The sequence below is a fragment of the Cnephaeus nilssonii genome (assembly GCF_951640355.1).
Source record: "Cnephaeus nilssonii genome assembly, chromosome: 2".
Lineage (NCBI taxonomy): Eukaryota > Metazoa > Chordata > Mammalia > Chiroptera > Vespertilionidae > Cnephaeus > Cnephaeus nilssonii.
Genome location: NC_137073.1, coordinates 113,997,017 through 114,024,142, shown reverse-complemented (window position 1 = coordinate 114,024,142; position 27,126 = coordinate 113,997,017). Strand labels below are relative to the sequence as shown.

The following is a 27,126-nucleotide window of genomic DNA, read 5'->3' as shown; positions in this document are numbered from 1 at the left end:
GGCCCCGGTCTGTGGGCGGGAAAGGCATGGGGCAGGCTGGCCGGGGCTCCCCGAGACCCCGCCGGGCTCTGAGGTCTGCCAAGTCTGTGCTGAAGACCCATCCTCCAGAAAGCAATAAGGCAAATAGTATGATCACATCCCCGTCACATGGTAGTGTAGGCGTACATAGTGTAACTGAGCTACAATGCGGTCCAGTCCGGTTACTGCCGTGTCGCGGCCCTGCCCTGCGCCAGCACACAGCCAGCCCAGCTGCGGGCACAGACCGGCCGGTGCCACGCGGGAGCTGGCGGCAGCGCTGAGCAGTCTGTGCTCTGCTGAAGCCGCCCTTGACCTGGAGAGCGCCCAGCGCGTCGTCACTAGACGCTGTCGTACTTGTGAAGCGCCTCCTCCAGCTTCTGCGTCACCTTCTGGAAGAAGATGATCTGCTGCTGCAGGAAGTGCTGCATCTGGGACTTGAAGTCGCGCACGCGGACCTGGTGGAAGTGGTGGATCTCGGCCAGCGTGGCGAAGGAGATGGTGTTGCAGCGGGCCTGGATGCCGTCGGCCTTCTGCGCCTCCATCTTCCCCTCCTCCACGTGCCGCCGGCTCTCCTTCACCTTGGTCAGAGCGCCTGCGGGGAGAAGGTTCATTAAAACACACGCATGGGCCCCAGGAAAGACGGGCGAAGGTGGGTGACAGCTGTTCGTATATAAAATATCACGATAATTAACACAGGAATAAACTCTGCGTCGCCGACTCAGCCCTGTAAACCTGCCTTTGCCTGCTCTGTATACTGGGTTTTACCATAAAAACAACGCCCCGGAGGACGCGCACCCACAGCCGCGGGAAGTCCCGGAGGAACCGTGTGAGGCCCAGCATTGCACCGGAAGCGCGCGGGCCCCACCGCAGGCCGCGGGCCGAAGCCAGGCCCGTCACTGCTGCCTGCAGGGGGAGCGGCGCACCGCGTGGCTCCGACCGCAGCCCGCCGGGAGCCCGGAGCCGGGAGCCCGCGGGCCCGTGGAGCGAGACCCGCCGCCTTCCTGCGGGGCTGGGCGGATGACGACCTGGGAAGGAAGCTGGAGGTGCCAGAGCCGCCTGTCAGGCAATGTCACCACAGGCACCTGCGAGGGGCAGGTGGGCACTGGGCCCGCAGGGGCCAAGCCAGGCCGGCCCTCCCAGCACTGTCACACGGAGACAGAGGCGGTCGGGGTGGGAAACACGGTCACAGGAGACAGAGGCGGGCGGTCGGGTGGGAATCACGGTCACACGGAGACAGAGGTGGGCAGGGCGGGTGGGAAACAGGACACGGTGGCTCTGGGGAATGAGTGATGCCGGCGCTGAATCTCTGGACACGCAGCTCTGGCCTCCGCCCGGCCCTCGTCCCAGCCCGGGGAGGAGAGAAACGTCTGGAACCCCTGTCAGCAGCCTGAGGACGCGGCCTGAGGGGAGCAGGAGGGAAGGTGTTGGGAAACAGGTTCACCAGAGACGAAACGTACAGGGAAGCCCCGTTCCTAATCTCTCCCATCGCCCACGGCAGTAAATGAAGCCCGCGAGGGCGAAGTGTGCTGTTTCAGACACAGCTCAGACCGGGAATTGAAAAGCCACGGACAGGATCGGGCATACGTGTGCATGTGTGTACATTGTCGTTTGTTTGTTCTGAAGGCGATTTTAAAAAAATCCTCCCCAATGACATGCTTAGAGAAAGGCAGGAGGAAGAGAGGAGAGGGAGGGAGGGGAGGAGGGAGAGAAACATGTCTGGGGTGCCTTCTGTACAGCCCCCGACGGGGACAGAAACAGGACATGCCTGACCGGGAACGGAGCCGCAAAGTCCTTTCTAAGTGCACAGCCTTAAGGAGTCGGCGAATCGGAGAACATTTTCCTCCCAAATGTGAACTTATTTAGGAAATAGAACAAACTTTGCTCTCTAAAGTGCCCAAAGGTCCCGGGGCCAGAACGTGGTTTCACGGAACAGCCTCAGGGAGGACCTAGTGTGTGCGGACAACGGCCACGCACCAAGGCCCCCGCAGGCTCCCGAGGCAGCCGCCGCCATGACACCCCGTGAAACTGCGTGAGTGAGCAGGCGCGTGGAAGTGGGTCCGTGTCCGGGGAAATGCTCAGAGCCCCCGGCAGGCCGGGGTGCGGAGGGCGGGGGGGGGGGCAGGCAGCAGCACACCCACAGGCCACAGGAGCTGCCGAAGCAGCAGTGCGTGCTGGGCCCGGTCCATGCGCGGCCTCGGCCCGCGGCACCTTCACACCAGAACCCGGGAAGCTGTCTGACCTCCTCGAGCCTCTCAACCTCCAGGGAGCCGAGGCAGAGGCGATGGGACCCAAAAGGGAACTGGCTTCACAGCACACGCTGCAGGTATTGGGAAGGAGGCCGGGGCGGGGCTGGGAAAAGCAAGGCGGGCCGAGGCGAGAGGAGGCTGGGCCGCCCACACCCGCGGCACCTGCACGCCCTCCCTCACCTTCCTCACAGGCCCTTTCGTCTGACATGCAGGTCAGAACCTGGGAGTGTGTAAAAGGAACTTCCCCCTGGAATCCTAACCTCGTTCAATTCACTGCTGCGCCTGTGAAGTCCTTCGATACCCAGACCCATCTGGTTTCCCGCCTCTGCACTAACACAACAGGCTGCCACAGACCAAGCACCGACCAGGACGCACGTTTAGAAATCTAGGCCCAGCCGTCCCTGCGGGCGGGCTGTGTCGGCCCCTCGCCACCCCCACGGGGAGGGGGTGCGGGGCAGGAACTACCGCCGTGGCAGCGCCCGATCGATCCCTTAGGAGCACGGGGCAGCGCTTTGGTGCAGGCCGACTCCAGGCAAACGTTTATTTTGCCAACTAGGAATGAAGGACAGAACCCACCGCGAGGAGAGCACCCAAAAGCCAGTTCCGCTGGGATCGGGTTCACCTGGTCCCGCATGAGGGGCGGGCGGCAGGGAGTTCCAGTCTTAGGGGCTCCAGGCATCTCTGAGGTGACCCGAACACGCCTGAAACAACAGCAGCTACACCGCTTGACCTGATGGTGCTCCAGCTGGAAATGACCGTACACATTTCTACCCCCGACGTGTTTTCACCTTTCAGAGGCTGAATATCACAGAAGGGCAGAGGCCGCCCAGCTCCCGCCTCAGAGGAGTGTGAGGGGAGAAAGCTGCCAGGGCAGACAGACCTACAGACCCGCCCCCTGCTGGGGGACCCGCCCCCTGCTGGGGGACCCGCCCTCTGCTGGGGGACACGCCCCTCTGCTGGGGGACACGCCCCTCTGCTGGGGGTCCCGCCCCTCTGCTGGGGGACACGCCCCTCTGCTGGGGGACACGCCCCTCTGCTGGGGGACACGCCCCTCTGCTGGGGGTCCCGCCCTCTGCTGGGGGTCCCGCCCTCTGCTGGGGGACCCGCCCCTCTGCTGGGGGACCGCCCCTCTGCTGGGGACCCGCCCCTTTGCTGGGGGACACGCCCTCTGCTGGGGGACACGCCCTCTGCTGGGGGACACGCCCCTCTGCTGGGGGTCCCGCCCCTCTGCTGGGGGTCCCGCCCCTCTGCTGGGGGTCCCGCCCCTCTGCTGGGGGTCCCGCCCCTCTGCTGGGGGTCCCGCCCTCTGCTGGGGGACCCGCCCCTCTGCTGGGGGACCGCCCCTCTGCTGGGGACCCGCCCCTCTGCTGGGGGACACGCCCTCTGCTGGGGGACACGCCCCCTGCTGGGGGACCCGCCCCTCTGCTGGGGGACCCGCCCTCTGCTGGGGGACCCGCCCTCTGCCAGGGGACACGCCCCTCTGCTAGATGACTCGCCCCTCTGCTGGGGGTCCCGCCCCTCTGATGGGGGACACGCCCTCTGCTGGGGGACACGCCCCCTGCTGGGGGACCCGCCCCTCTGCTGGGGGACCCGCCCTCTGCTGGGGGACACGCCCTCTGCCGGGGGACACGCCCCTCTGCTAGATGACTCGCCCCTCTGCTGGGGGTCCCGCCCCTCTGATGGGGGTCCCGCCCTCTGCTGGGGGACCGCCCCTCTGCTGGGGACCCGCCCCTCTGCTGGGGGACACGCCCTCTGCTGGGGGACACGCCCCTCTGCTAGATGACTCGCCCCTCTGCTGGGGGTCCCGCCCCTCTGCTGGGGGACCGCCCCTCTGCTGGGGGACACGCCCCCTGCTGGGGGACCCGCCCCTCTGCTGGGGGACACGCCCCTCTGCTGGGGGACACGCCCCTCTGCTGGGGGACACGCCCTCTGCTGGGGGACCCGCCCCTCTGCTGGGGGACCCGCCCTCTGCTGGGGGACACGCCCTCTGCCGGGGGACACGCCCCTCTGCTAGATGACTCGCCCCTCTGCTGGGGGTCCCGCCCCTCTGATGGGGGTCCCGCCCTCTGCTGGGGGACCGCCCCTCTGCTGGGGGACCGCCCCTCTGCTGGGGGACACGCCCCCTGCTGGGGGACCCGCCCCTCTGCTGGGGGACACGCCCCTCTGCTGGGGGACACGCCCCTCTGCTGGGGGACACGCCCCTCTGCTGGGGGACACGCCCTCTGCTGGGGGACACGCCCCTCTGCTAGATGACTCGCCCCTCTGCTGGGGGTCCCGCCCCTCTGCTGGGGGACCGCCCCTCTGCTGGGGGACACGCCCCCTGCTGGGGGACCCGCCCCTCTGCTGGGGGACCCGCCCCTCTGCTGGGGGACACGCCCTCTGCTGGGGGACACGCCCCTCTGCTAGATGACTCGCCCCTCTGCTGGGGGTCCCGCCCCTCTGCTGGGGGACCGCCCCTCTGCTGGGGGACACGCCCCCTGCTGGGGGACCCGGCCCTCTGCTGGGGGACACGCCCACAAACCCAAGTCCTAGGCCAGTGATGGCGAACCTATGACACGCGTGTCAGCATTGACACGTGTAGCCATTTCTGATGACACGCGGCCACATGCCGAGGATGAAACATTTGCTGCTCCTGAGGATGAAACATTTGCGACTAGAGTCTTGGAGTTAGTTTTTTCCTCAAAGTGACACACTACCTGAGTTATGCTCAGTTTTTTGGCGAAGTCTGACACACCGAGCTCCAAAGGTTGCCCATCACTGTAGGCAGTGAGCCCCCGCTCAGCAGGCCTGGGCACCTCTCCGGCGTTCTTTACCAAGCCCAAGAGGAGGGTAAATAAAAGCTAAAACGTGGCCCAGAAGCTAAAGCACGAAGGGAACACACACTTTTAAAAAATTATCAAAGAATCCGAAAGCAGACAAAGGTCGTCAAAACCTCTCTGTTCTCGTGGCTCGTGGAGCAGGAACCAGCCCGTGGCCTCCCCTCAGACCGGCCATGCAGCCTTCAGCACAGAACAGGGCGAGGGAGTGGGAGACCTGACACGGCGAACGCGGGGACAGTGGTCACTGTCGTGAAAGGAAAGGCCCACAGCCTCCGGGGCCACGGCCTTGGAGGGGACGACTGAACACGGAGCGACAGAGGAGAGGCCTTAGGAGGGAGGGCTGGCACACAGCTCCTCGCTGCTGCCTGGCCGAGACCGTGAGGGGGCGGGAGGCGTCCGGGACAGCGGGCACAGCAGGACCTTCTGGTGGGAACAACGCCGGCAAGTGCTCACCTCGGAGAGAAACAGGAAGGACTGACCCGCGGAGCCGGGAGGCGTGCTCACAGTAACCGTTACAGCCCGAGGGAAGCACACCCTGCTCGGAGGGAACGTGGAAAAGCACAGCCTCCCACTCCCGGCTGAAACACACCCTCCGAAGGACGGAGGCCAGGAAAAAGGCCTGACTGGGCGAGGGCTACGTCAGCCCGCCCGCACCGGCTCCTCCCAGCAGCCGCCTCCGGAGGCCAGGCGGAGGCCACGCCACGGGCCACAGCCACGGCCACGGGTCCTCCGGGGAGGGCGGGGAGCACAGCCTCTGGAAATGCAGACGGGCAGGAGCTTCCAGCTGAGACTCGTGTCATTACCGGGCGAGGGAGCTGGGCGCATCCCTGGAGTGTCCCCACGGGAGAGTTCACTGCGAAACTGTGACCCTAAGACTCATTCCAAAAGGAGGAGCCAGAACCCCAGGCCTTTCTTCCCATCCCTGAGGCTTTGTTCCTTTTAAAGAGCCGAAAGGGCCGCAGAGCAGTGTGGGGTGCAGCTCGCTCTGCCTTACAAACAAGGGCTGCATGACTTGCCCCAAGTCCTGCCACTAACTCATGCCAAAGCGCTGGCCAGCCCTCCCCCCGGCCGCTCCCCCTCCGATCCCACACAGGCCTGTGCCCCGCGGCTGAGCCCGCCCTTTCCTCACTGAGCGAAGGGAAGCTGGCAGGGCGGGGCCGCTGCAGGCTGCCACTAACAGGTCACCTGCGTCTGTACACAACCCCGCGGCTCACTGTCAGACTGACTGCAACTCCCCGGCTCAAACACAGGCCTCTGCCCCTCCCCCGCCCTCCACCCACCCACAGAAGCCAAGGCCTGGACCCCCGCCTCCCCCACCCCTTCCCTGGGTGAGGCCACCTGGTGAGGCCACCTGGTGAGCCACCTGGTGCAGGCTGGAGGAGCAAAGGGGAGGTAGCCACCACCGGGTCCGACCCACGTGCACTGAGTTTTCAGAGGGATTATGTTGCGCATGCTCGTAATAAACACAAACTAATCAAAGCTCAAGAACTTAATCCAGGACAGTTCATGGATATCATAGCCTTAAAGGGCTCAGACTCCGAGACTCACTTTATAGATCCAGCAGGTCGGCACCATTTTCCAAAGCATCACAGCCTGCCAGCAGGTCACCTCCCCCAGCAAACCCTCCCGAAGCAGGCCATGTCATTGTTTCTCTGAGGTGAGCGGGCAGAGCTTGGTGTCCTGCGGCCCATTGGCACATGTAAAACCCCTCCGCCGGCCGACAGCAAACACAGTCCTCTACATTAACTGAACTGTGTCCCTCCTCCTGATTGGCAGAGAAATCAATGTCCTGGGAAGTTCTGACCCAGCAAAATGTACTGCCCCGGGCATCCAGACCCCGAGCCACCCGGGCATCCAGACCCCGAGCCGCCCCGGGCATCCAGACACCGAGCCGCCTGGGCACCCAGGCACTGTGCTGCGCCCGGGCATCCAGACACCGAGCCGCCCGGGCATCCAGGCACCGAGCTGCCTGGGCATCCAGACACCGAGCCGCCCCGGGCATCCAGACACCGAGCCGTCCCGGGCATCCAGACACCGAGCCGCCCGGGCATCCAGACACCGAGCCGCCCGGGCATCCAGGCACCGAGCCGCCCGGGCATCCAGACACCGAGCCGCCCGGGCACCCAGGCACTGTGCTGCGCCCGGGCACCCAGGCACTGTGCTGCGCCCGGGCATCCAGACACCGAGCCGCCCCGGGCATCCAGACACCGAGCCGTCCCGGGCATCCAGACACCGAGCCGCCCGGGCACCCAGGCACTGTGCTGCGCCCGGGCATCCAGACACCGAGCCGCCCGGGCATCCAGACACCGAGCCGTCCCGGGCATCCAGGCACCGAGCCGTCCCGGGCATCCAGACCCCGAGCCGCCCCGGGCATCCAGACACGGAGCCGCCCCGGGCATCCAGAGCATCTAAAACTGGGCTGAAGAAGCTGACAGGCCTCCCCCTCCAGGTCCCCTCTGTGCCCTCTCCCCCGCTCAGGGCCCAAGGGCTGGCTGGCTGCTCCAGACGCTCCCAGCCCAACCAGACCTGGTTTCTGCTCCTGAACACGCCTTCCTCCCCTCAATCAAATCTCGGGTTCCGGTAAGTTCTGTCCTCCTAGGACCAGTGACACAAAAGGCCCAGTCACTAGGCAACAGGGATCCAAGCTCCATTTTCCCTAAAGAAGACGTTTTAAGAAAGCAAGCACTTGACTGAGTGTTGAAATCATGAACGTGCCAGCAGGATGCACTGGATCTTGTCTTCCCGGGGCGGGGCCGTGTGCCTGGGGGCAGGAGGCAGGCTGAGGGAGCCCCAGGCCTGGACCAGGCACTTCTCACTCGCTGGCACCGGAAATGTCGAGAGAAAATGCTAATGTGGCCCAGTGGCCTACTTCGCTCTTCATCAGGGCACCACCCCGAGTCCCGCTCACCGGCCACTGTCCCTCCCTTCCTCCCCTCCCACCCACTCCGTGCTCTCCCTCTGCCCCAATAGTTACTTTTCTTTCCTTTTTTTTGAGAAAACATCTCAAAAACCTTAGTTTCTTTTTTCTAGGAAGAGAAAGGGCGACGGAAGCTGGAATAAGTCCATGAGAAGCCACCACACAGCTCCTCCCTGAGGGGCAGGAGGGAGCGAGGGGACACTGCTTGGAGGGACCCGGCGCCGAGACCGCCCCGCCTGGGGGAGCGGACTGAGCGTGCCTCTCAGCCGCAGTTACAAGGACACTTTCAAGGATGCGTTGCTGGCTTCCAAGCACTCTGCCCAGAGGACGTCGCGTCTTTACCAGCAGAACTGTAGCTGCAGGCACCGGCTGACCATCTGCTCCGTAAGCGACGCTGGCGCTGACTGCTGGGCTGCGCGGCCTAACTACCTTCCTGCGCCCACGGTGCCCGCTGTGCCTGGCATTCCCATCACCTGGTGACCTCTACGTGTTGGGGACAAGCCCACATGAGCTGTCTCACCTTAGGGACACCCTGACCCTGGGGTTCCCCGGGGCTCCAGGACCGTGGCCCTTCTCTTACCCACTAGAGACAGACAGAGCACCCAGAAACACACGTCTCGGGACAGACATGAGGCACCCATCACACAGGCCCCGACGCTGACGTGTCAGTGCTCAAGGGGGTCTCGCTGCAGGCAGCGGTGGCTCTCGTGAAGTCGCCAGTCCCACGTAACCAAGTCCAGGAAGTGGGGTCCTAAGCTCCCTCGGGCCCATGCCTGACCTTTCCCCACATTCCCCCTCTTCTGAACCCGCCTTCTCCACCGCCACCCACAGGGCCTCACAGGGAACTCTAGACTCCGGAGAGCCACGCCCTCAGTGCCCTCCCCCCCCCCCCCCCCGGGTGTCTGCGTTCACCGGCCCTTCCCACGCCCCTCGTGCCCGGGCACTCGGACAGCCCCTCTGTCTGCTCGGCCAACAGGAGCTCCGGGAGCCGGGCCCGGCTGCCCGCCTGAGGGCCTCAGGCAGCTTTCTGTGGCTCACCTCCGGTCTGCAGGCTGGGAAAATGAGGGGGTTCACCTCCGAACCCCCAATCTCTCTCTCCCCCTCCCTCCCTGAAATCAAAAGAAAAAAAAATTTTTAAGTAAAAACCATCCTTAGCTCGAGTGCTGTGAACAGACAGCCCCGGCTCCCCCTCCAAGCGCCTCCGTTGGTGGCCCCACAGCCCTGGTCTGCAGGTTCCTTTATGGCCCCCCCCCCCAGCCACACTTTACTCTGCCACCAGGACGTGTCCCTCAAAGGTGGGGCCTGCCCGGTCGGTCACGCCCTGTCTGACCACTGAGGCTCCCTCCCCCCCTGCAGCTGACCTCAGATCACCTGAGGGCTTTTCTAAGCGCCCCAGGCTCCAGGCCCAGGCCCAGGCGCAGGCCTGCACTGACTCAGCAGAGCCAGGTGGGCCAGCTTCACTGAGGCCACGCCCAGGCTGCTCCAGGAGCCACATCTGGCCTGGTTTCTGTACCGGGGTTCAGAGCCCCGCCCCCACCGGCTAGCCGGCCTCCTACTCTCCACACTCCTCCCTGCCCACAGTTAATCACCCCTGTCCTGTTTCACAGGCGGCGCCTGCCCACGCGTGTGCGTGTCCCTCTGCACGGGGAAGGCGCCTGTCAGCCCCCCCGCTGAGCTGCAGGTGCAGCTGCTAGTGCTCAGCGAGCCCCCGAGGGTTTCCGAGGTTCGCCTGCACCCGCCACCCAGTTCCTCGAGTCACGCCGTGACGGCCTTTCCAGGAAAAGCCCAGGGCTCCCCACAGCACTCACAGCCGACCCCCTGCTCCCTCGGACCCTGGCCTCTCACAGCCAACACCACACACGTCCACGTCCACCTCCACCGTCCGCACACCCCCGGCTCCTGCAGGACCTGCGCCTCCCGTGAGGCAGGTACGACCTCGGCTCCAGCCCCAGGTGATCGATCACCTGGGAGAGGGCGAGGCTGCCCCTGGGCTCCAGGGCAGGAAGGAGGTCCCAGCCTGAGGCTGTGCTGGGCGGGGAGGGAACACACACAGCAGCCTGTCCGCCTAGCAGCACAAGCCTCACCGGCTTCCATCCCCACCAGGTCCCAGCCTCCCTCACGGCAGCCGAGGAGGCTCCACCCGCCCTGTGGGCAGACCGCTCCCTCCCCCTCCTCCCTCCCCAGCCACACCTGGCCGCTTAGGAAAGCCTGTCCACTCCACCTCTACACACATCCCTCTCCGCTGCCCCTCCCCGTCCCTGGTCCAGCCTCCAAGTCTCTCGCCTGGATTAGCGGGCAGCTTCCCGCTGGCTCCCTGCTCCCACCTGTGGCACCTGCCCCTCCCCACTCGTCCTCACACAGCAACCCAGGAAGCCCGAGTCAGGACCAGCTGTCCCTCAGGCCGTGGCTCAAAACCCTGCTCCAGCCCCGTCCCACCGGGCTTTCCTGCAAGTCCGACTACGACCCACAGCCCTGCAGCTCGGCCTCCGGGCCCCCCTCCACCCCCCATCCTCTCAGCCTGGTCACCTGCCTCCTCACGCCTCTCAGCCTGCCCGGCACTCGCCCCCCGCCAGCGCCCTGGCTCCCGAGACTCCTGGGCGGCTCACTCCCTGGCCTCCTCAGGCTCTGCTTAGATTCCAGCTCCCAAGGAGGCGACTTGGAGCATCCTGTTAAAACTTCATCCTGCCCCCCAGGCTCACGCCCTGCTGCACGGCTCTGTCCCCGCACCCCACACTCCGGCGCACACGAGCACGCATCACTGCGTCTGCTTTTCGCGTTTCTCCACCTGCCAGCAGGCAAGCTCCACAAGGGCAGGCGTCTCTGCTTCGGTCACCGACACAACCCGGGCATCTAGTTTAAAATACCTTTTCATTGATTTTTAGAGAGAGGGAAAGGAAGAGGGAGAGAGAGAGAAAGAAACACCAATATGAGAGCAACACATCAATGGGCATGTGCCCCTGCCAGGAGTCAAACCAGCAACCTTCCCGTACACGGGACAGTGCCCACCCACTGACCCACACGGGCAGGGCCCCGCCCTGGCACTAGCAGAGCCTGAGCCGTGGTGGGCACTGAGATATTTGCTGAGTAAAACCAGGTTCTCTCTCAGAGCGCCCTGCGCACAAGCCCAATGACTTATTAGCCGCCCAGCCACCATCTTCCCACCTGCTAAGTAACACACTTCCTCAGGAGAGGAAGGCAAGTCACGTGGGCGACCAAGAGTTCTAAGGAGCAGAAATCCCGTGTGACTGACCTCCTTCACTAGGGAACTCAGCCTGGCCGAAGGTGGAGGCTGGGCCGCCGCCCACAGGCGCGGGGGGGGGGGGGGGTGGAAGGGGGGGGGACAACAGATGAGTGACTCAGTTTCTACCCAGACCCTTCAAACTGAGGCGAGGCCTTGAAGAGCCTTAGACCTTCTCCCCGCCTCCCTGGCCCCACCCCCAGGGCTAGCTTTAGCCCAGCAGACCGGAGGCAGACCGGAAGCGCCCAGGAGGCGGCCTCACCCGCCCCGAGGGACCGGCTATCTTCAATCCCCATGGGAGGGACCCGGACCTCCCTGCGCCTGGGGAGGGCGCGCAATGGAAACTCTGCCCAGCGGGCGGGCGGGCAGGGCCAGGGCTGGTACCACTCCCACCGGCTGCGGTGGGACAGAAGGCTCATCTGGGGCGTTCAGAGGGCGACCAACTAGCCACTGACTGTGTCATTCAAGAGCACCGACCACGGACGCCTGTGTGTACTCGCCCACTTCCGCCCTGCGTCACCCCTCAGACCAACAAGCCACCCGGCCGTGCCTTCACACCTGTCACCTGTCCTCGGGGAAGGAATTTCCCTGAAGGGCCTCCGGCTCTCCGGTCCACATTCACAAGCAGAGAGAAAACCACATCTCTCATCCCAAATGTTTACAGTCCCTCCCAGCAAGGTCCCCCACAGGTGACTCACGGCCACGCACTGAGCTTTATCATCAACCAGAGAGGAGTCATATCTTCGGAAACAGGATGAAGTAAGCTAAGAAACGGACAGATTCTCTGTTGTTCCTCAAACTCACCAACATCTGCAGCACTGTGGGCAGGGATGGTACGAGGAGAAAATCGAGACTACGGGGTACGCAGCTGTGACGGACAAGTATGGTCTGCCTCGCAGGAATCAGTGAGCAGGGAATTAAAGGGACTCCCCTTTCTTAAAATGTTTTTATTGATTTCAGAGAGGAAGGGATAGAGAGAGAAACATCAATGATGAGAGAGAATCATGGGTGGGCTGCCTCCTGCAGGCCCCACACTGGGGATCAAGCCCACAACCTGGGCACAGGAACCCGACCGTGACCTCCTGGTTCATAGGTCGGTGCTCAACCACTGAGCCACACCAGCTGGGTGGGACTACTCTTAAGACAAAGCAAAACATGAATAAAATTCCAACAGATTCTGAATTTCCATCCACTGCACTGCAGACTAGAGAACTCAGCCCCATGAACCGGAGCAGGTCTGTTTATCCAAGACTCCATTAGTCGATGAAAAAAATCACCACTCTAGAATTCTCTTTCAGCTAAAGGAACCATATGGCGCTCTTCAATTCTGCAGAAAGCACGCACCATGAAGCGGCTGCGTTCAAACCCCGGCTCCGGCACTAACAGGGTCAGGAGCGCCAGCCGCACACCAGGCTGTGTCCCAGCTCCCCCGGATGCCCGGCCCGAGGCGCTGTGTTCTGAACGGACCTCGAGGCGTCCCCCCGCGGCAGACACCTTCCCACGGGCAGAGGGGCCAGCGGCCTGCGTCCCTGCGAGTTACTCAAGTACACTTAGCGTGGCTGGGAAACGGAGTCCTCCGTTTTCGTTAGCTTCCGTTAAACATCAGTGGCCGCGCGTGGCTCACAGAGCCAGCACGGAGCAGCACCGCTCAAACACGGGAAAGCCGCCGTCTCCTGGGTTAGAGACCAGCTCAGAGGCGCCAAGGTCCCTGCCTACCCCCAGGAGTTGAGGGGGCGGAACCTCACTAACTCCCCTCTCAACTGCGTGGGTCACCGAAAAGCACTTCCAATCACTTCCTGTCAGAACCGTACGCTGCAGGACTGAAACGGTTTCGTCTTGCTGTAAGCAACAGGAACGTAAGAGATGAAATAATTCTTCTGAATTTTTAACATCCTCCCTGAGTTGAAATATAAACTTGGGACCAAGTGCTTACAACAAACGTTGTTTAAGTTGCTTAAAGGTTTTTATCTTTTTGTTGTTCTTGTTCTCCTTGGATGATGCTTGGAGACCTTGGAGGAAAAACAACCGTCAACAGGATTCCAAGTGCTCGACGCTCCGGGTTCATTCCAACGGCAACGGTGCAGTAAGGTGGTGCCGGGGGCGGGGGGCGGTGAGCTGCTCTTTCCACCAGGAGCTGCCGATGCCGATGCCCGGGGCACACTCGCCGGGTGTCACCTGGTGTGGCATTCTCTCACCTGCACACAGCCTCCCTGATAACCACCGCCTGCGAGCCAGCTCTGGCCGGCGCACTGCGCTTTACATGCAGCACATTCTAAACACGTGTCACCTAGGGACACTGTCCCTGAGCAGCACACACCGAGGCGACGACACAAACAAACTACTGAACACCAACGGGTGTTCCTTCCCAGGTGCCCGTTATGTTCAGTGCCTCTGACTCGGTTTAACAAAGTGACATAAAACGGCACTGTTTTTAATAAAGGAAGTTTCTCAAATCCCAAGTCATAGGAGACAATTTTAGCTTTAGGATTAAAAAAATAAACCAGCCCCATGGTTTAACAGACTCCACCAAGTACTGCTGTAAATGCCAAGCAGATCTTAGGACAAACCCCACACATGGCCTTTCTAACAAGTAATTTCCAGAGCAGGGGGCTTGGGGAGTGAGGTCTGAGCGACAGGAGACCAGGGCGGGCAGGACCAGCCAGTCACCTGGGTCAAGGCCACAGGTGTGTGCGCTGGGCTCCACCCTCCACCTACTCACCAGCATTTGCATAAGTTATATAAACAAACAGGCGGCCAGCCGGGGGCCTGGGCGTGACACAAATGGAATTTAAATGTCAGGTCCTGCATTCAAGGCCCACAGTGAGACCCACCAGTGCCAGCCGGGCTCAGGGATTCACACCAATTTATGCAAAGAGCGGCGCAGGCGTGGAGAAGCAGGCTCCCCTGGGCCGCAGGCTGTGGCTGCCTCCGCTCAGTCTGATGGCTGCCTTCACAGCGCCCTGCGGGAGGTGCCGTCCCCACTGACGCCACGTGCAGCGCCCGCCCGCCTGCCCGCCCGCCCGCGGGGCAGCGCACACCCAGGGCCTGAAGGCGCCCACCCAGTGGGTGAGCCAGGACTCACACTGGAGGGGGAGGAACAGGGTCTGAGGGCTGACAGGGGAGGAGGGACAGGCAGGTTTGTGTGGCTCTCGGAGCAGAAAGGACCAAGAGGCAGCTTTCAGTTCAAGGCCCGTAGGACCCTGTCAGAGGCCAGGCGTGTTCATCACTGGGCTTGGCCCTGGAGAGGCAGCGACCCCTCACTACGGAAGGCCAGCCTGCTGACCCAGGTCTCCCCGGAGGGAGTTAGATGGGTGACCCCCTCCTCCCCTCCCCACCCCCCCTCCCCCTCAGAGAACTCTCCCAGGAGGGAGACCCCTGCCCCAGCCCTCACCCAGGCACTGCCCGGAGCGCACAGGGAGGGACGTCCCCAGGCCACACTGCTCTCATTTACGCTGGAACGGAACAAAGGGCCCGTTTAGGCCGCACCAAGGGTCAGGGACGCTCTTCCCGGTGAAGCCCTCGGCGCTGGGCAGCCTCTGGTTCTCACTGAGGCCAGGGACAAGGCCCTCAGACCGAAGCTCAGATTCTACATTCCACGTCGTCCCCACATCCTCTCCTAAACGCTGCTCTTAGCTTCCGTCTCACAGACTCCAAATCACCATGACCGGGCTTAACAGATTTCTCAAAACTTCCTCAAAGTCCACAGGGCTGCAGGAGAGCCCCCCCCCCCCCCCCGCCCAGTCCCTCGGAGAAGGGACCCCAATTCCTCCATCCGAGCGGGGGGGGGGGGGGGGGAGTGAGGGCAGACACACCTGTGTTTGCAGGGGAGTCTCCCCACGAGCTCCATGCTTCCTGACACCCAGCGCTGAGTGACCCCCGTGCTCACGCACAGGCCTGTGCTGGTTTGGGTCTCCTTCCAGTTGGGCCCTGGACACAGATCCCAGAAGGGCCGGCCCAACATGCAAATTCCCCAACGATGCCGCAGACACCCCCAGTCCCTAGGCGAGAGCAGCCTCTCTGTCCCCGGCCCCCGCTCCCCGCCAGGGCACACGCCCCCGCCCCCCGCCCCGCCCCGGGCTTTACCTTTCTGCACGTGGATGATGTCGGGGAAGTTGGCCAGGTGGCCCTGGTACAGCGCCAACAGGTCCATGACGGGGTCCAGGTCCTGCCGGGGCTGCTCGGCGAAGAGCTCGCCGATGGCGTCGTAGGCGTCGCCGGTGAAGGCGATGGCCTGGTTGAGGCCGGCCGAGAAGGCCTGCTGGTCCAGCTCGAAGGCCTGGCTGAGGCCGCGCAGGGACTGGCCCACCTTCTGGTACTCCTTCTTGAAGCCCGTCACCTGCTTGCGCGCGAACTCGGTGGCCGTGTGGTTGAGCTGCAGCGCGCTGTCGTCCATCTTCTTGGTGAAGCTCTTGAAGCCGTCGATGCGGCTCTCCACCTCCTGCAGGTCCAGCGCGGCGGCGGGCGGCGTGCTCAGCGTCAGGAAGAAGTTGGCGCCCACCATCTCGTCGCGCTCGGCCTTGCGCTTGCCCTGCTTCCAGGCCTTCTCGTCGGTGCCGCTGGGGCAGGTGAGGAAGTGCTGGAAGACGTCGCACTGCGCCAGCACCGGGTGGCTGGCCATGTGGTTCATCCACCAGAGGAGGCCCTTGCGGCGCTTGGAGATGAAGTCCTCCTCGAAGCGGCCCGTGGCCTGCTTCTCGGGCAGGTGGGGCACCGAGATGACCGGGAACTTCTCGGCCAGGCGCGCGTACAGCCAGTCGAAGTGCTTGTAGCGCCGGTACACGGGCGCCTGCGTGTGCGTGGGCACCAGCTTGTAGGAGATGTAGCTCTTCATGCCCTTGAACTTGGTCTGCTTGGTGGGGTCGTCGATGGTGCACTGGAAGGGGTAGGGGTTCTCCTGCCACTCGGGGCCGTAGGGGCCCAGCACCACGCACAGCTTGTCCCCGTCCTTGACGAAGCCCGACGCCTCGCCCAGCACGAAGGCCTCGCCGCCCGACTTGACGAAGGTGGAGAAGCGGTTCAGGTTGCGGCTCACCGTGGCCGAGCTCTTGGCGCCCGACGGCGGGTGCGGCGCGGGCCCCGGGCCGCCGCGGGAGCCCAGCGACGGGTCGGCGCGCGTGGACAGGCGGTAGCGGCCGGGGGCCCCCGCCGACGAGCCGTCCAGGTCCGGGTACGCGCCGCCGCCCAGCGCGCCCGGCTCGTCCGCCACCGTGGAGCTGTCGTCCCACTCGTCGTCCCAGTCGTCGTCGCTGCCCTGGCTGGCCTGGTAGCCGCCGCCGTACAGCTGCTGGGGCGACGGCTGCAGGGCGCCCCCGGCGTACGGGAGGCCGGCGCCCGGCGGCTGGAAGGCGCTCGGCGGCTGGAAGGCGCTCGGCGGCTGGAAGGCGGCGGGCGGCGGGGCGGGCAGGGGCTCCAGGCCGCCGGGCGGCACGTTGGCGTAGCGGGCCGGGCCGCCGGGGCCGCCGTCCGGCGCGGGGCCGGGCTCGGGGGCGCGGATCACCTGCACGTAGGAGGCCGGGAAGAGGCCGCGGTCGCCGCGGCTGTTGACGCCCTCCAGCCAGCCCTCGATGTCCTGCTCGCTGCACAGGCTCAGCACCTCGTGCTCGCGCAGCGAGATCTCGCCCGGGTTCTCCGACCTGAAGTCGTACAGCGCGCGGGCGCGCAGCGCCATGGTCCCGGCCGAGCCCGCGGCCGCCGAGGGCCGCGGAGGAGCCCACGCCGCGCGCCGCGCCGCGCCCCGCCCGCCGGTCGCGCCCTCCGCCCGCGCCGCGCGCCGCCGACTGAGCCGAGCCGCCGCCGGGGGGCGGGGCCGCGGCGCCCACGTCCCCAGCCGCGCGCGCCGAGCGCCGAGCGCCGAGCGCCAGGCCAGAGCAAGCGACGCCCGAGCCGCCGAGCGCCGAGCCCGCGCCGCCGCTGCCCCCTGGTGGCCGGCGCGTGCAGCCGCCGCAGCGCCGGCAGGTGGAGGTGGTGCTGACCGGTCTGGGGGCTTCCAGGTGAGAGAAGGTGTCGGAGAAAGTCCCCAGCGCAGCGTGCGCGTCCCGATTCCCGCTGTGCCGGCGCCCGCTGCAGCCTGCGGGCCTCCGGGGCGCGGAGGGCAGGAGCAGAGCCGGGTGCGGTGTGCGACCGTGCGGACGGCCGGACTGCGGAGCGGGGCTGGGCTGGACCCCCCTCTGACAACACCCGCTGTGTGCCCTGAGTGAGGCCCCCGCCGTCCCTGCCCCCTGGGGTGCAGTGTGACCCTGATTTACAGGCCAGGGGCGTCAGCATAGGGCCGTCTCCGCGGTGAGCCCGGTGCAGGCGTTTGCTGCCGCTGCGGCTGCGGTGACGGCTCCGGGGAAGGCAGACACCCCGGCGCCTCCTGAGGAAAAGCTGGGTCCCGGGTCCCAGCCAGGCACGTGCACCAGGCGGTCCGAGCTCACCCCGCTCCGCGCCGAGGTCAGGGCCGCCCAGCTGTCTCTGCCTCTGTCTCTGTCTCTGTCCCTGTCTCTGTCTCTGTCCCTGTCTCTGTCCCTGTCTCTGCCTCTGTCCCTGTCTCTGTCTCTGCCTCTGACTCTGTCCCTGTCCCTGTCTCTGCCTCTGTCTCTGTCCCTGTCTCTGTCCCTGTCTCTGCCTCTGTCTCTGTCCCTGTCCCTGTCCCTGTCTCTGTCTCTGTCTCTGCCTCTGACTCTGTCCCTGTCTCTGTCTCTGTCTCTGTCCCTGTCTCTGTCTCTGTCCCTGTCTCTGTCTCTGTCTCTGTCTCTGTCCCTGTCCCTGTCTCTGCCTCTGTCTCTGTCCCTGTCTCTGTCCCTGTCTCTGCCTCTGTCTCTGTCCCTGTCCCTGTCCCTGTCTCTGTCTCTGTCTCTGCCTCTGACTCTGTCCCTGTCTCTGTCTCTGTCTCTGTCCCTGTCCCTGTCTCTGCCTCTGTCTCTGTCCCTGTCTCTGTCCCTGTCTCTGTCCCTGTCTCTGTCTCTGTCTCTGTCTCTGCCTCCATCATGTTGAAGCGGGTCCATAGCAGGGCCCTTGCTGAGGTGCTGACCGCCCCCATCGCTGAGCTGCGGTTCCACGTCTCCCCTTCCCTGCAGCCCTGGCCGGGCCTTCCTTCTCACCCCTTCGCCTGTTCAGTCGCCTCATTTTCCCTGTGAGGGCACCTCTCCTCGGGGTTCGGCCGGTCCCCTGACCCTTTCCCAGCCAACCTGGGAGCAGGCCAGCGAGGCAGCCCGCCTGGGGGAGCAGCATGTCACGGCTGTGGTATTCCAGGCATCCCGCACCCACACAGCCCACAGGCCAGACCGCCCGCCGTGTGCGTTTCTGTTGCGAAGCCTTGATTCCACGCAGGGAGCAGATTCCAGAGGCCACGCTTCAGCTGAACATGCTGGTTGGGACTCTCCTCAGGGCCCGCCGGGACGTCACGAGTTTCAGGGGCAGAAACACGCCGTCGGCTTTCACTGAACATGGAGAAGACACGCGTGCTACTTACGGACGCCTAGAGGCGACGAGGTTTAAGGTAAATGCACTCAGACTCGGCCTTACTGCTCGTGACTTCTTAGGTGAAAGCGTTACCGTAACAAAATGCGCAGTGTGTGGGCTGTGAGCAAGGAGACCGCATCTCTGTAAGGGCCAGACTCCCGCAGCGGAGGCGGCGTTCACGGCCGGCCGGCTGCTCCGGAGAAGCAGGAGCTGAGGTGCTGTGCGTGGCAGCCGGTGGTCAGCTCTGCCGTCTGGTGGGAGGCCCGGCGCCGGCTCCGTGAAGGGCAGGGACAGGCGCTTGAAGGTGCCTGGCCCTGTGGCACCCACATGGCAGGGAAACCTCACCCCGTAGGGTTTGGTACCTGGTATATCTTTACCACGTCCTCCCGTAGGGTTTGTCTATCTACCACGTCCTCCCGTAGGGTTTGTATATCTCTACCACGTCCTCCCGTAGGGTTTGTATATCTCTACCACGTCCTCCCGTAGGGTTTGTATATCTCTACCACGTCCTCCCGTAGGGTTTGTCTATCTCTACCACGTCCTCCCGTAGGGTTTGTATATCTCTACCACGTCCTCCCGTAGGGTTTGTATATCTATACCACGTCCTCCCGTAGGGTTTGTATATCTACCACGTCCTCCCGTAGGGTTTGTATATCTCTACCACGTCCTCCCGTAGGGTTTGTATATCTATACCACGTCCTCCTGTAGGGTTTGTCTATCTCTACCACGTCCTCCCGTAGGGTTTGTCTATCTATACCACGTCCTCCCGTAGGGTTTGTCTATCTATACCACGTCCTCCCGTAGGGTTTGTCTATCTACCACGTCCTCCCGTAGGGTTTGTATATCTCTACCACGTCCTCCCGTAGGGTTTGTATATCAATACCACGTCCTCCCGTAGGGTTTGTCTATCTATACCACGTCCTCCCGTAGGGTTTGTCTGTCTATACCACGTCCTCCCGTAGGGTTTGTCTATCTATACCACGCCCTCCCGTAGGGTTTGTATCTCTACCACGTCCTCCCGTAGGGTTTGTATATCTCTACCACGTCCTCCCGTAGGGTTTGTATATCTCTACCACGTCCTCCCGTAGGGTTTGTCTATCTACCACGTCCTCCCGTAGGGTTTGTATATCTATACCACGTCCTCCCGTAGGGTTTGTATATCTCTACCACGTCCTCCCGTAGGGTTTGTCTATCTACCACGTCCTCCCGTAGGGTTTGTATATCTCTACCACGTCCTCCCGTAGGGTTTGTATATCTCTACCACGTCCTCCCGTAGGGTTTGTCTATCTACCACGTCCTCCCGTAGGGTTTGTCTATCTACCACGTCCTCCCGTAGGGTTTGTCTATCTCTACCACGTCCTCCCGTAGGGTTTGTATATCTCTACCACGTCCTCCCGTAGGGTTTGTATATCTATACCACGTCCTCCCGTAGGGTTTGTATATCTACCACGTCCTCCCGTAGGGTTTGTCTATCTATACCACGTCCTCCCGTAGGGTTTGTATATCTATACCACGTCCTCCCGTAGGGTTTGTCTATCTACCACGTCCTCCCGTAGGGTTTGTATATCTATACCACGTCCTCCCGTAGGGTTTGTCTATCTCTACCACGTCCTCCCGTAGTGTTTGTATATCTATACCACGTCCTCCCGTAGGGTTTGTCTATCTCTACCACGTCCTCCCGTAGGGTTTGTATATCTATACCACGTCCTCCCGTAGGGTTTGTCTATCTCTACCACGTCCTCCCGTAGGGTTTGTATATCTCTACCACGTCCTCCCGTAGGGTTTGTATATCTCTACCACGTCCTCCCGTAGGGTTTGTATATCTCTACCACGTCCTCCCGTAGGGTTTGTATATCTCTACCACGTCCTCCCGTAGGGTTTGTATATCTATACCACGTCCTCCCGTAGGGTTTGTATATCTCTACCACGTCCTCCCGTAGGGTTTGTATATCTCTACCACGTCCTCCCGTAGGGTTTGTATATCTATACCACGTCCTCCCGTAGGGTTTGTATATCTCTACCACGTCCTCCCGTAGGGTTTGTATATCTACCACGTCCTCCCGTAGGGTTTGTATATCTATACCACGTCCTCCCGTAGGGTTTGTATATCTACCACGTCCTCCCGTAGGGTTTGTATATCTATACCACGTCCTCCCGTAGGGTTTTGCATATCTATACCACGTCCTCCCGTAGGGTTTTGCATATCTATACCACGTCCTCCCGTAGGGTTTGTATATCGCTACCACGTCCTCCCGTAGGGTTTGTATATCTATACCACGTCCTCCCGTAGGGTTTGTCTATCTATACCACGTCCTCCCGTAGGGTTTGTCTATCTACCACGTCCTCCTGTAGGGTTTTGTATATCTATACCACGTCCTCCCGTAGGGTTTGTATATCTCTACCACGTCCTCCCGTAGGGTTTGTCTATCTATACCACGTCCTCCCGTAGGGTTTGTCTATCTATACCACGTCCTCCCGTAGGGTTTGTCTATCTATACCACGTCCTCCCGTAGGGTTTGTATATCTCTACCACGTCCTCCCGTAGGGTTTGTATATCTATACCATGTCCTCCCGTAGGGTTTTGCATATCTCTACCACGTCCTCCAGTTAGAAACTGACAGCTGTCCGCTCGGGCGTAGATACAGTAACACATCGTTAAAGTTTCCTCTAGAAAACGGAGCATATTATTCATCATTTAGGAGATGACGCAGTGGCCATTATAGCGGCTCACTCTTTCTATTTAGTGCGCTTTTGTGAAAACAAGTCTGAAGGGGACACTAAATGGCCCCAACATCGGCACCTTCCCACTTCGTCCCTTGGCCTGGAGGCGTCCGGCCTCGCCACCCCTCACCCCCCACTCGGAGAAACCCACTGGTCTGGCTGCTGTCCTGGGACAAGCCGAGCATGTCGGTGCTGGGCCGTGGGTCCTTTGTTAAAGGGAAGTTTCGGGTTCTCAGCAAAATTGAGGCGAAGGCGTGGAGATTTTCCTCTCCACCCGCCCCTGAGCACGCCAAGCCTCCTCACCGTCAGCGTCCCACCGAGCGGGGCCTTCGGGTAGCCGTGGGCCTCCACGGACACGCCGTCCCTCCCCAGAGCCCGGGGTGCGTTCGGTCCCTCCGTGTGCTGGGGCCTGTGGGTTCGGGCAGGTGTCTAATGACAGGGACCCATCGCGATGGTGTCATGCAGCGTGTCGTCACGCCCCTGAAGCTCCTCGGGGTTCTACCTGTTCACCCCTCCCCAACCCCACCCTCTGGCAACCCCTGGTCTTTTCACCGGCTCCATCGTTTTGCCCTTTCCAGAAAGTCACAGAGTTGGAAACCTGCGGGACGTGGCCTCCTCGGACGGCTTCCTTCCCTCGGTCATACGCGTGGGAGGTTCCTCCGGGGGTTTCCGTCGCTCTTCGCTCATCGCTGTCAGCACTGAGTGTTCTCCCTCTGCTGGACGGACCACCGGGTGTCCCTGAGCCGCTGAAGGGCCCCTGGGTTGCTTCCGCGTTTGGTAGTTACAAATGTCATCCTCCGTGTGTGGGATTTTCAACTCCTTTGGGTAAATTCCGAGGAGGCGGTTCCTGGCGAAGGAGAGCATGGTGAGTTTGGTGAGAAGCTGTCACCGCCCGCCACAGGGACTGCACGCCTGAGCTCCCGCCCGCGATGAGTGGGAGGCCCTGTGGCTCCGCATCGGCCCCAGCGTGTGCCGGGCGGTGGTCCGGTGCGGGCCAGGTGGGCGGGCGCCTCATGGCGCCTCAGCTTGCATTTCCCTGGTGACCGGGTGCGGGCGCCATTCCGTGTGCTCATTTGCCACCTGTCTGTCTTCTGGGCTGAGGTGTCTGCCAAGGCCTCTGGCTCATTGTAAGTCGGGTTCTTTGTCTTCTTACTGACTTTTGTGCTATTTGGTGTGTTTGGGACAACAGTCCTTTATCAGATGTGTCATTTCAAATATTACTCCCAGCCCGGGGCCTGTCTTCGCATCCTCTGGACACTGTCTTTCCCAGAGCAGAAGTTTTGTTTGTTTTTGTCTTTTTAAATACATTTTTATTGGTTTCAGAGAGGAAGGGAGAGGGAGAGAGAGAGAGAATCATCAATGATGAGAGAGAATCATTGACTGGCTGCCTCCTGCACATCCCACACTGGGGATGGAGCCCACAACCTGGGCATGTGCCCTTGACTGGAATCGAACCCAAGACCCCTCAGTCCGCAGGCCGATGCTCAATCCACCGAGCCAACCCGGCCAGGGCAAGAAGTTTTTAATTTTAACCAAGTCCAACTTATCAGTTAGTTCTTCCATGGACACTGCCTTTGGAGTTATATCTAAAAAGTCATTGCCATACCCCGGGTCATGTAGGTTTTCTCCTATGTTACCTTTAGGAGTGTGTTATAGTTCTGCATTTTACATGTACGTCTCTGGTCCATGTCGAGTTCGTTTCTGTGGCGCGTTAAGGTCAGTGTCTGGAACCATATTTCCGATGTCCCGTGTTCCAGCGCCATTTGTCAAGAGGAGTCCTTTTCAAAGACCAGTCGGCTGTGTTTATGGAAATCTCCTGTGGGCTCCCTGCTCCTTCACCAGCACCACCCGTCCTGACGGCTGCCGCTTGAGATCCAGGCGGGCGTGGAGCAGCGTCAGCCCTCGACCTTTGTTCTTCTCCTCCCAAGCCGTGCTGGCGATCCTCCGTCTTTGGTCGTTACACTATCAACAGCGCACTTCAGGGGCCGCCATGGGTGTGGGCAGAAACATGCCGTCGGCGTTCGCTGAAAGGTACTCTGCCGACGACAGGACCAGTTTGTTAACACCGACTGTACCTGCCTGGGGATTCTACTGGGATTGCGTGGAACCTACAGGTCACGTTGAGGAGAACTTATGATAGCAAAGCTCTAGAAACCACCCCAGTGTCCCTGACGGACAATGGACAGAGAAGAGGTGGTGCGTGTACACAAGGGTCTCCTCGCTGACCCTTCACCAGAAAGGACCCTCGGCTCAGAAGTCACAGAGCAGAATGACGTGCGAGGGTGGGGCCCCCTTGTCCCTTTGCCGACGCTGGACGAACCCCCACTCTCTGGGCCCTGGGCAGCGGTAACATCCGTGCCGGGGGCTGCTGCCCGAGTCCGTGGCTGAGCATGTGCAGGGGTGTCGACACATGCCCGGCCGGGGCACACGTGTGGAGATGCGGGCGTGAGGACCCGCCACCTGGCTCTCCGCCTCGCTCGGCTGTGGCTCTGTAGTCACCCGACGGGACGATGACTTTCCCAGTGTAACCCACGAGCTGGTGCTGATTCTGAGTGGGCGGCAGGGCGGCTGCTATGAGTCCTGGGGGGAAGTGCTCTGCCCACAGAGGCACCTTTTCTCTCCCTCCCACGGCCACGGGAGGGCACGGGACCAGGCCCGCAGGGGTGTGAGGTCTGACTGTGCAGGAACGAGTTCACAGCGCGTGGCCCGGTGATTCTGAGAGTGCGTCATTAAGGCTGGGACAGAGGAACGAGGAAGGGCTCAGGGCGAAGAAACAACAGGAGCCCAGCGAGTGACGGGAAGTGTGACAGGAGAGCGGTGAGCCGGTGAGCGGGGGGGCTGCGTGGATTCACTGAGACGTGGAAGCCACTGCACAGTCAGAGAAAAGGGGCCTGGGAGACAGGTTTGGGGGTGAGCCCGGGACGAGCCGCCGCCCCGCCCGCTGCTCCCCTGGTTGCAGGTCTCGGGGGACCCTTAGAACTGAGGAGGAAGCTCGGGCCTGAGGGGAGGTAAGGGTGTGGCCCAGAGAGAACCTAGGAGAGGCCTCGGGGCGGGTCTCCTTAGAACAGCATCCTTCCCCGCCGTGCCCTTTCCGATGCTGGGGGACCACGGTGAGTGCCGGAGGGCCCGGGCCACTGGCTGGTCCGCCTTGGCTCTCTCTTGGATTTGTCCGGCTCTGACGGGGGTTTCCTGTTATTTATTCCCTGACTTCCTCCGTCCTGGGGTTTGGCTGGCACGAAGGCCCTAACTGGGTCTCTGCTCTCTCTCTCCCTGACCAGGTGGTTTAAGCCGTTTGCTCGCTGGTTGGGGAGCAGAGGGGTAACCATTTGCTCTCACGTGACCTGGGTCAGGGAAGAGAAGGGCTGTGATTTACTCGCTGGCTGTAAACCGCTTGGCTTGTCTGGCCCTCTCTGTCTAACCATCCGCCTCAGCTGCCCTCCTCCCACTTGTCAGAAATTCTCCGAACATCGGACGGTCCTGCCGGAGTCCCACCTTCCAGGTTCCGGCCCATCTCCAGAGCCAGCGTGAGCCCCACGTCCAGGCACTGGCTCCTGCTGCTTCGGCTGCACCCGCTCTCCTCCCTGGAAACCCTCGTGTGGCAGGCTCACACCTACACCTGTGGCAGGCTCACACCTACACCTGTGGCAGGCTCACACCTACGCGTGTGGCAGGCTCACATCTACACGTGTGGCAGGCTCACACCTACACCTGTGGCAGGCTCACACCTACACGTGTGGCAGGCTCACACCTACACGTGTGGCAGGCTCACACCTACACCTGTGGCAGGCTCACACCTACACACGTGGCAGGCTCACACCTACGCGTGTGGCAGGCTCACACCTACACCTGTGGCAGGCTCACACCTACACGTGTGGCAGGCTCACACCTACACGTGTGGCAGGCTCACACCTACACGTGTGGCAGGCTCACACCTACACCTGTGGCAGGCTCACACCTACGCGTGTGGCAGGCTCACACCTACGCGTGTGGCAGGCTCACACCTACACCTGTGGCAGGCTCACACCTACACCTGTGGCAGGCTCACACCTACGCGTGTGGCAGGCTCACACCTACGTGCGTGGCAGGCTCACACCTACACGTGGGCACCGAGTGGTGTTTGTGGGCCAGTGTGTGCTGCTGGGGTCTGCGGGGTCCCCTCAGTAAGTGCTTCCTGCTCCGCAGGCTGAGCTCTGAGCGGGGAGGACTCCCCCAGTGGCTGGCAGGCCTCCAGGAGCCCAGTTCCCGGGCCGAGTGCTGACCCGCTCACTGGTGGGACGTCCTACAGAGCGAGGGTCGCAGGGGCCCGGCACTGCATTGGGGGGATCGTCCCAGCCACTCTGCTCCCAGCCGGCCTCCACTCCCCCCGGGGGAGCGAGGACAGACACCGAGCCAGGGGCCTGGTTAAGGAAAAGCCCTCCTCCTGCACCCCGGCCGTGGGTCCAGGCGAGATCTCCGCGTGTGGGCCATCAACTCTGCGGGCGGGCCTCTCCCGTGAGCTCCTGGCGCGCTCTGCAATCCCGGGAAGGATGGGCACGCACCAGCTGCTCATCAGTACCCCTCCCCGCACAGCACGGTCAAAGCTGTAGAACATGAGGTACCTGTGTCTTTATCCTGCTCGCGGATGCTGCGCCGAAATGACTCTCCATCGCCGCTCAGCAGTCACATGTGCTCAACGCTTCGCCATCCCTGTGTGCTCCCATTCTACTTGTTCCAGATCCCGTGGGTTATTGCAGGGTCTGTGCCTGGTTTTTGAGAGCTTGTTTATGACTAAAGGTGTTACCCATTTCCCACGCATGGCACACGAACTACCATGTTTTTCGTTACTGTTTTACTCTGGCGTTTTGCCTTTTGGTTGTGTCAGACTTGTGTATTCAGTATAAACATGTTCTGTTTAAAAACAAACAGCCTTCCCAGGCTCTGCCGCGCGCACCGTCCGTGTATGAGCGTCACCCGTCCCGGCCACACGCCTGCGAAGCAGCTGGTACGAACGCGGCTGCTTCGCGGACGAGGCAGAAAGCCCCCGTGGCCGGTGAGCGGAAGCTGAGGTGGAAGCCCCTCTGACCACTGCCCGGCTGACCTTGAAGGCGATCGTGTTGGTCAGATGGAGCTTGTGAGAGTCCAGGAGCGAGAGGGGCCAGGCCTGCCCATGCCCAGTTCATGGACGCTCTGTATATGACAGCTCGTGCTTCGAGAAAACCTGTGGGGGAGATGCTGCAGCTCACTTCCCTTTTTCTAAAAACAGAAATCCCGTGACACGGTCAGCCATGGCTGCTCTCTGAACCCGGACAGAGGCCTGTCCGTGCGCCCACGGGATTACTGACGTCACCTCTGATTCAGTGCTGGTCACGGGGGCAGCGAGGGGTCAAAGTGACTCACATCAGATGGAAAAGGAAAGTGGTTTCTGGCTTGGACCATTTTGTTGCTCACAGGCGTGCACTGCGATTTGTTTTATAATAGATACGGACGTTTTCCTTTATTTTGTGGCTTTACAAGATGGCGTGAAAGTTGAAATCCTGTCCAATTACTATTTAATGTTTCACCTCTATAGCTTTGCTTTGTATTGCTGTGATCAATTTCAGTCTGAATCCTAAATTTAAAAAAAAAAGGCTTTCAGGTGTTTTGCGTGTCTACCACTAGAGGGCACTGTCTAGTCTTATATTTGGTCAAAGCCCTGTGCTGCTTGGCGTCCTGTTAGAGCTGTGATTTTCAACCTTTTTCATCATA

The 27,126-nt window shown here is 62.1% G+C and overlaps 1 protein-coding gene across 1 annotated transcript; it reads right to left on the bottom strand.

Moving 5' to 3' along the window:
- Positions 1–208: 208 nt before the first annotated feature.
- SNX18 (sorting nexin 18) lies at positions 209–16,995 on the bottom strand. Its single transcript, XM_079787996.1, has 2 exons — positions 15,322–16,995; positions 209–610 (listed from the first exon to the last, which is right to left on the bottom strand). The coding sequence occupies exons 1-2, from the start codon at positions 16,904–16,906 to the stop codon at positions 357–359; spliced, it is 1,839 nt and encodes a 612-aa protein (XP_079644122.1). The 5' UTR covers positions 16,907–16,995; the 3' UTR covers positions 209–356.
- Positions 16,996–27,126: the final 10,131 nt, after the last annotated feature.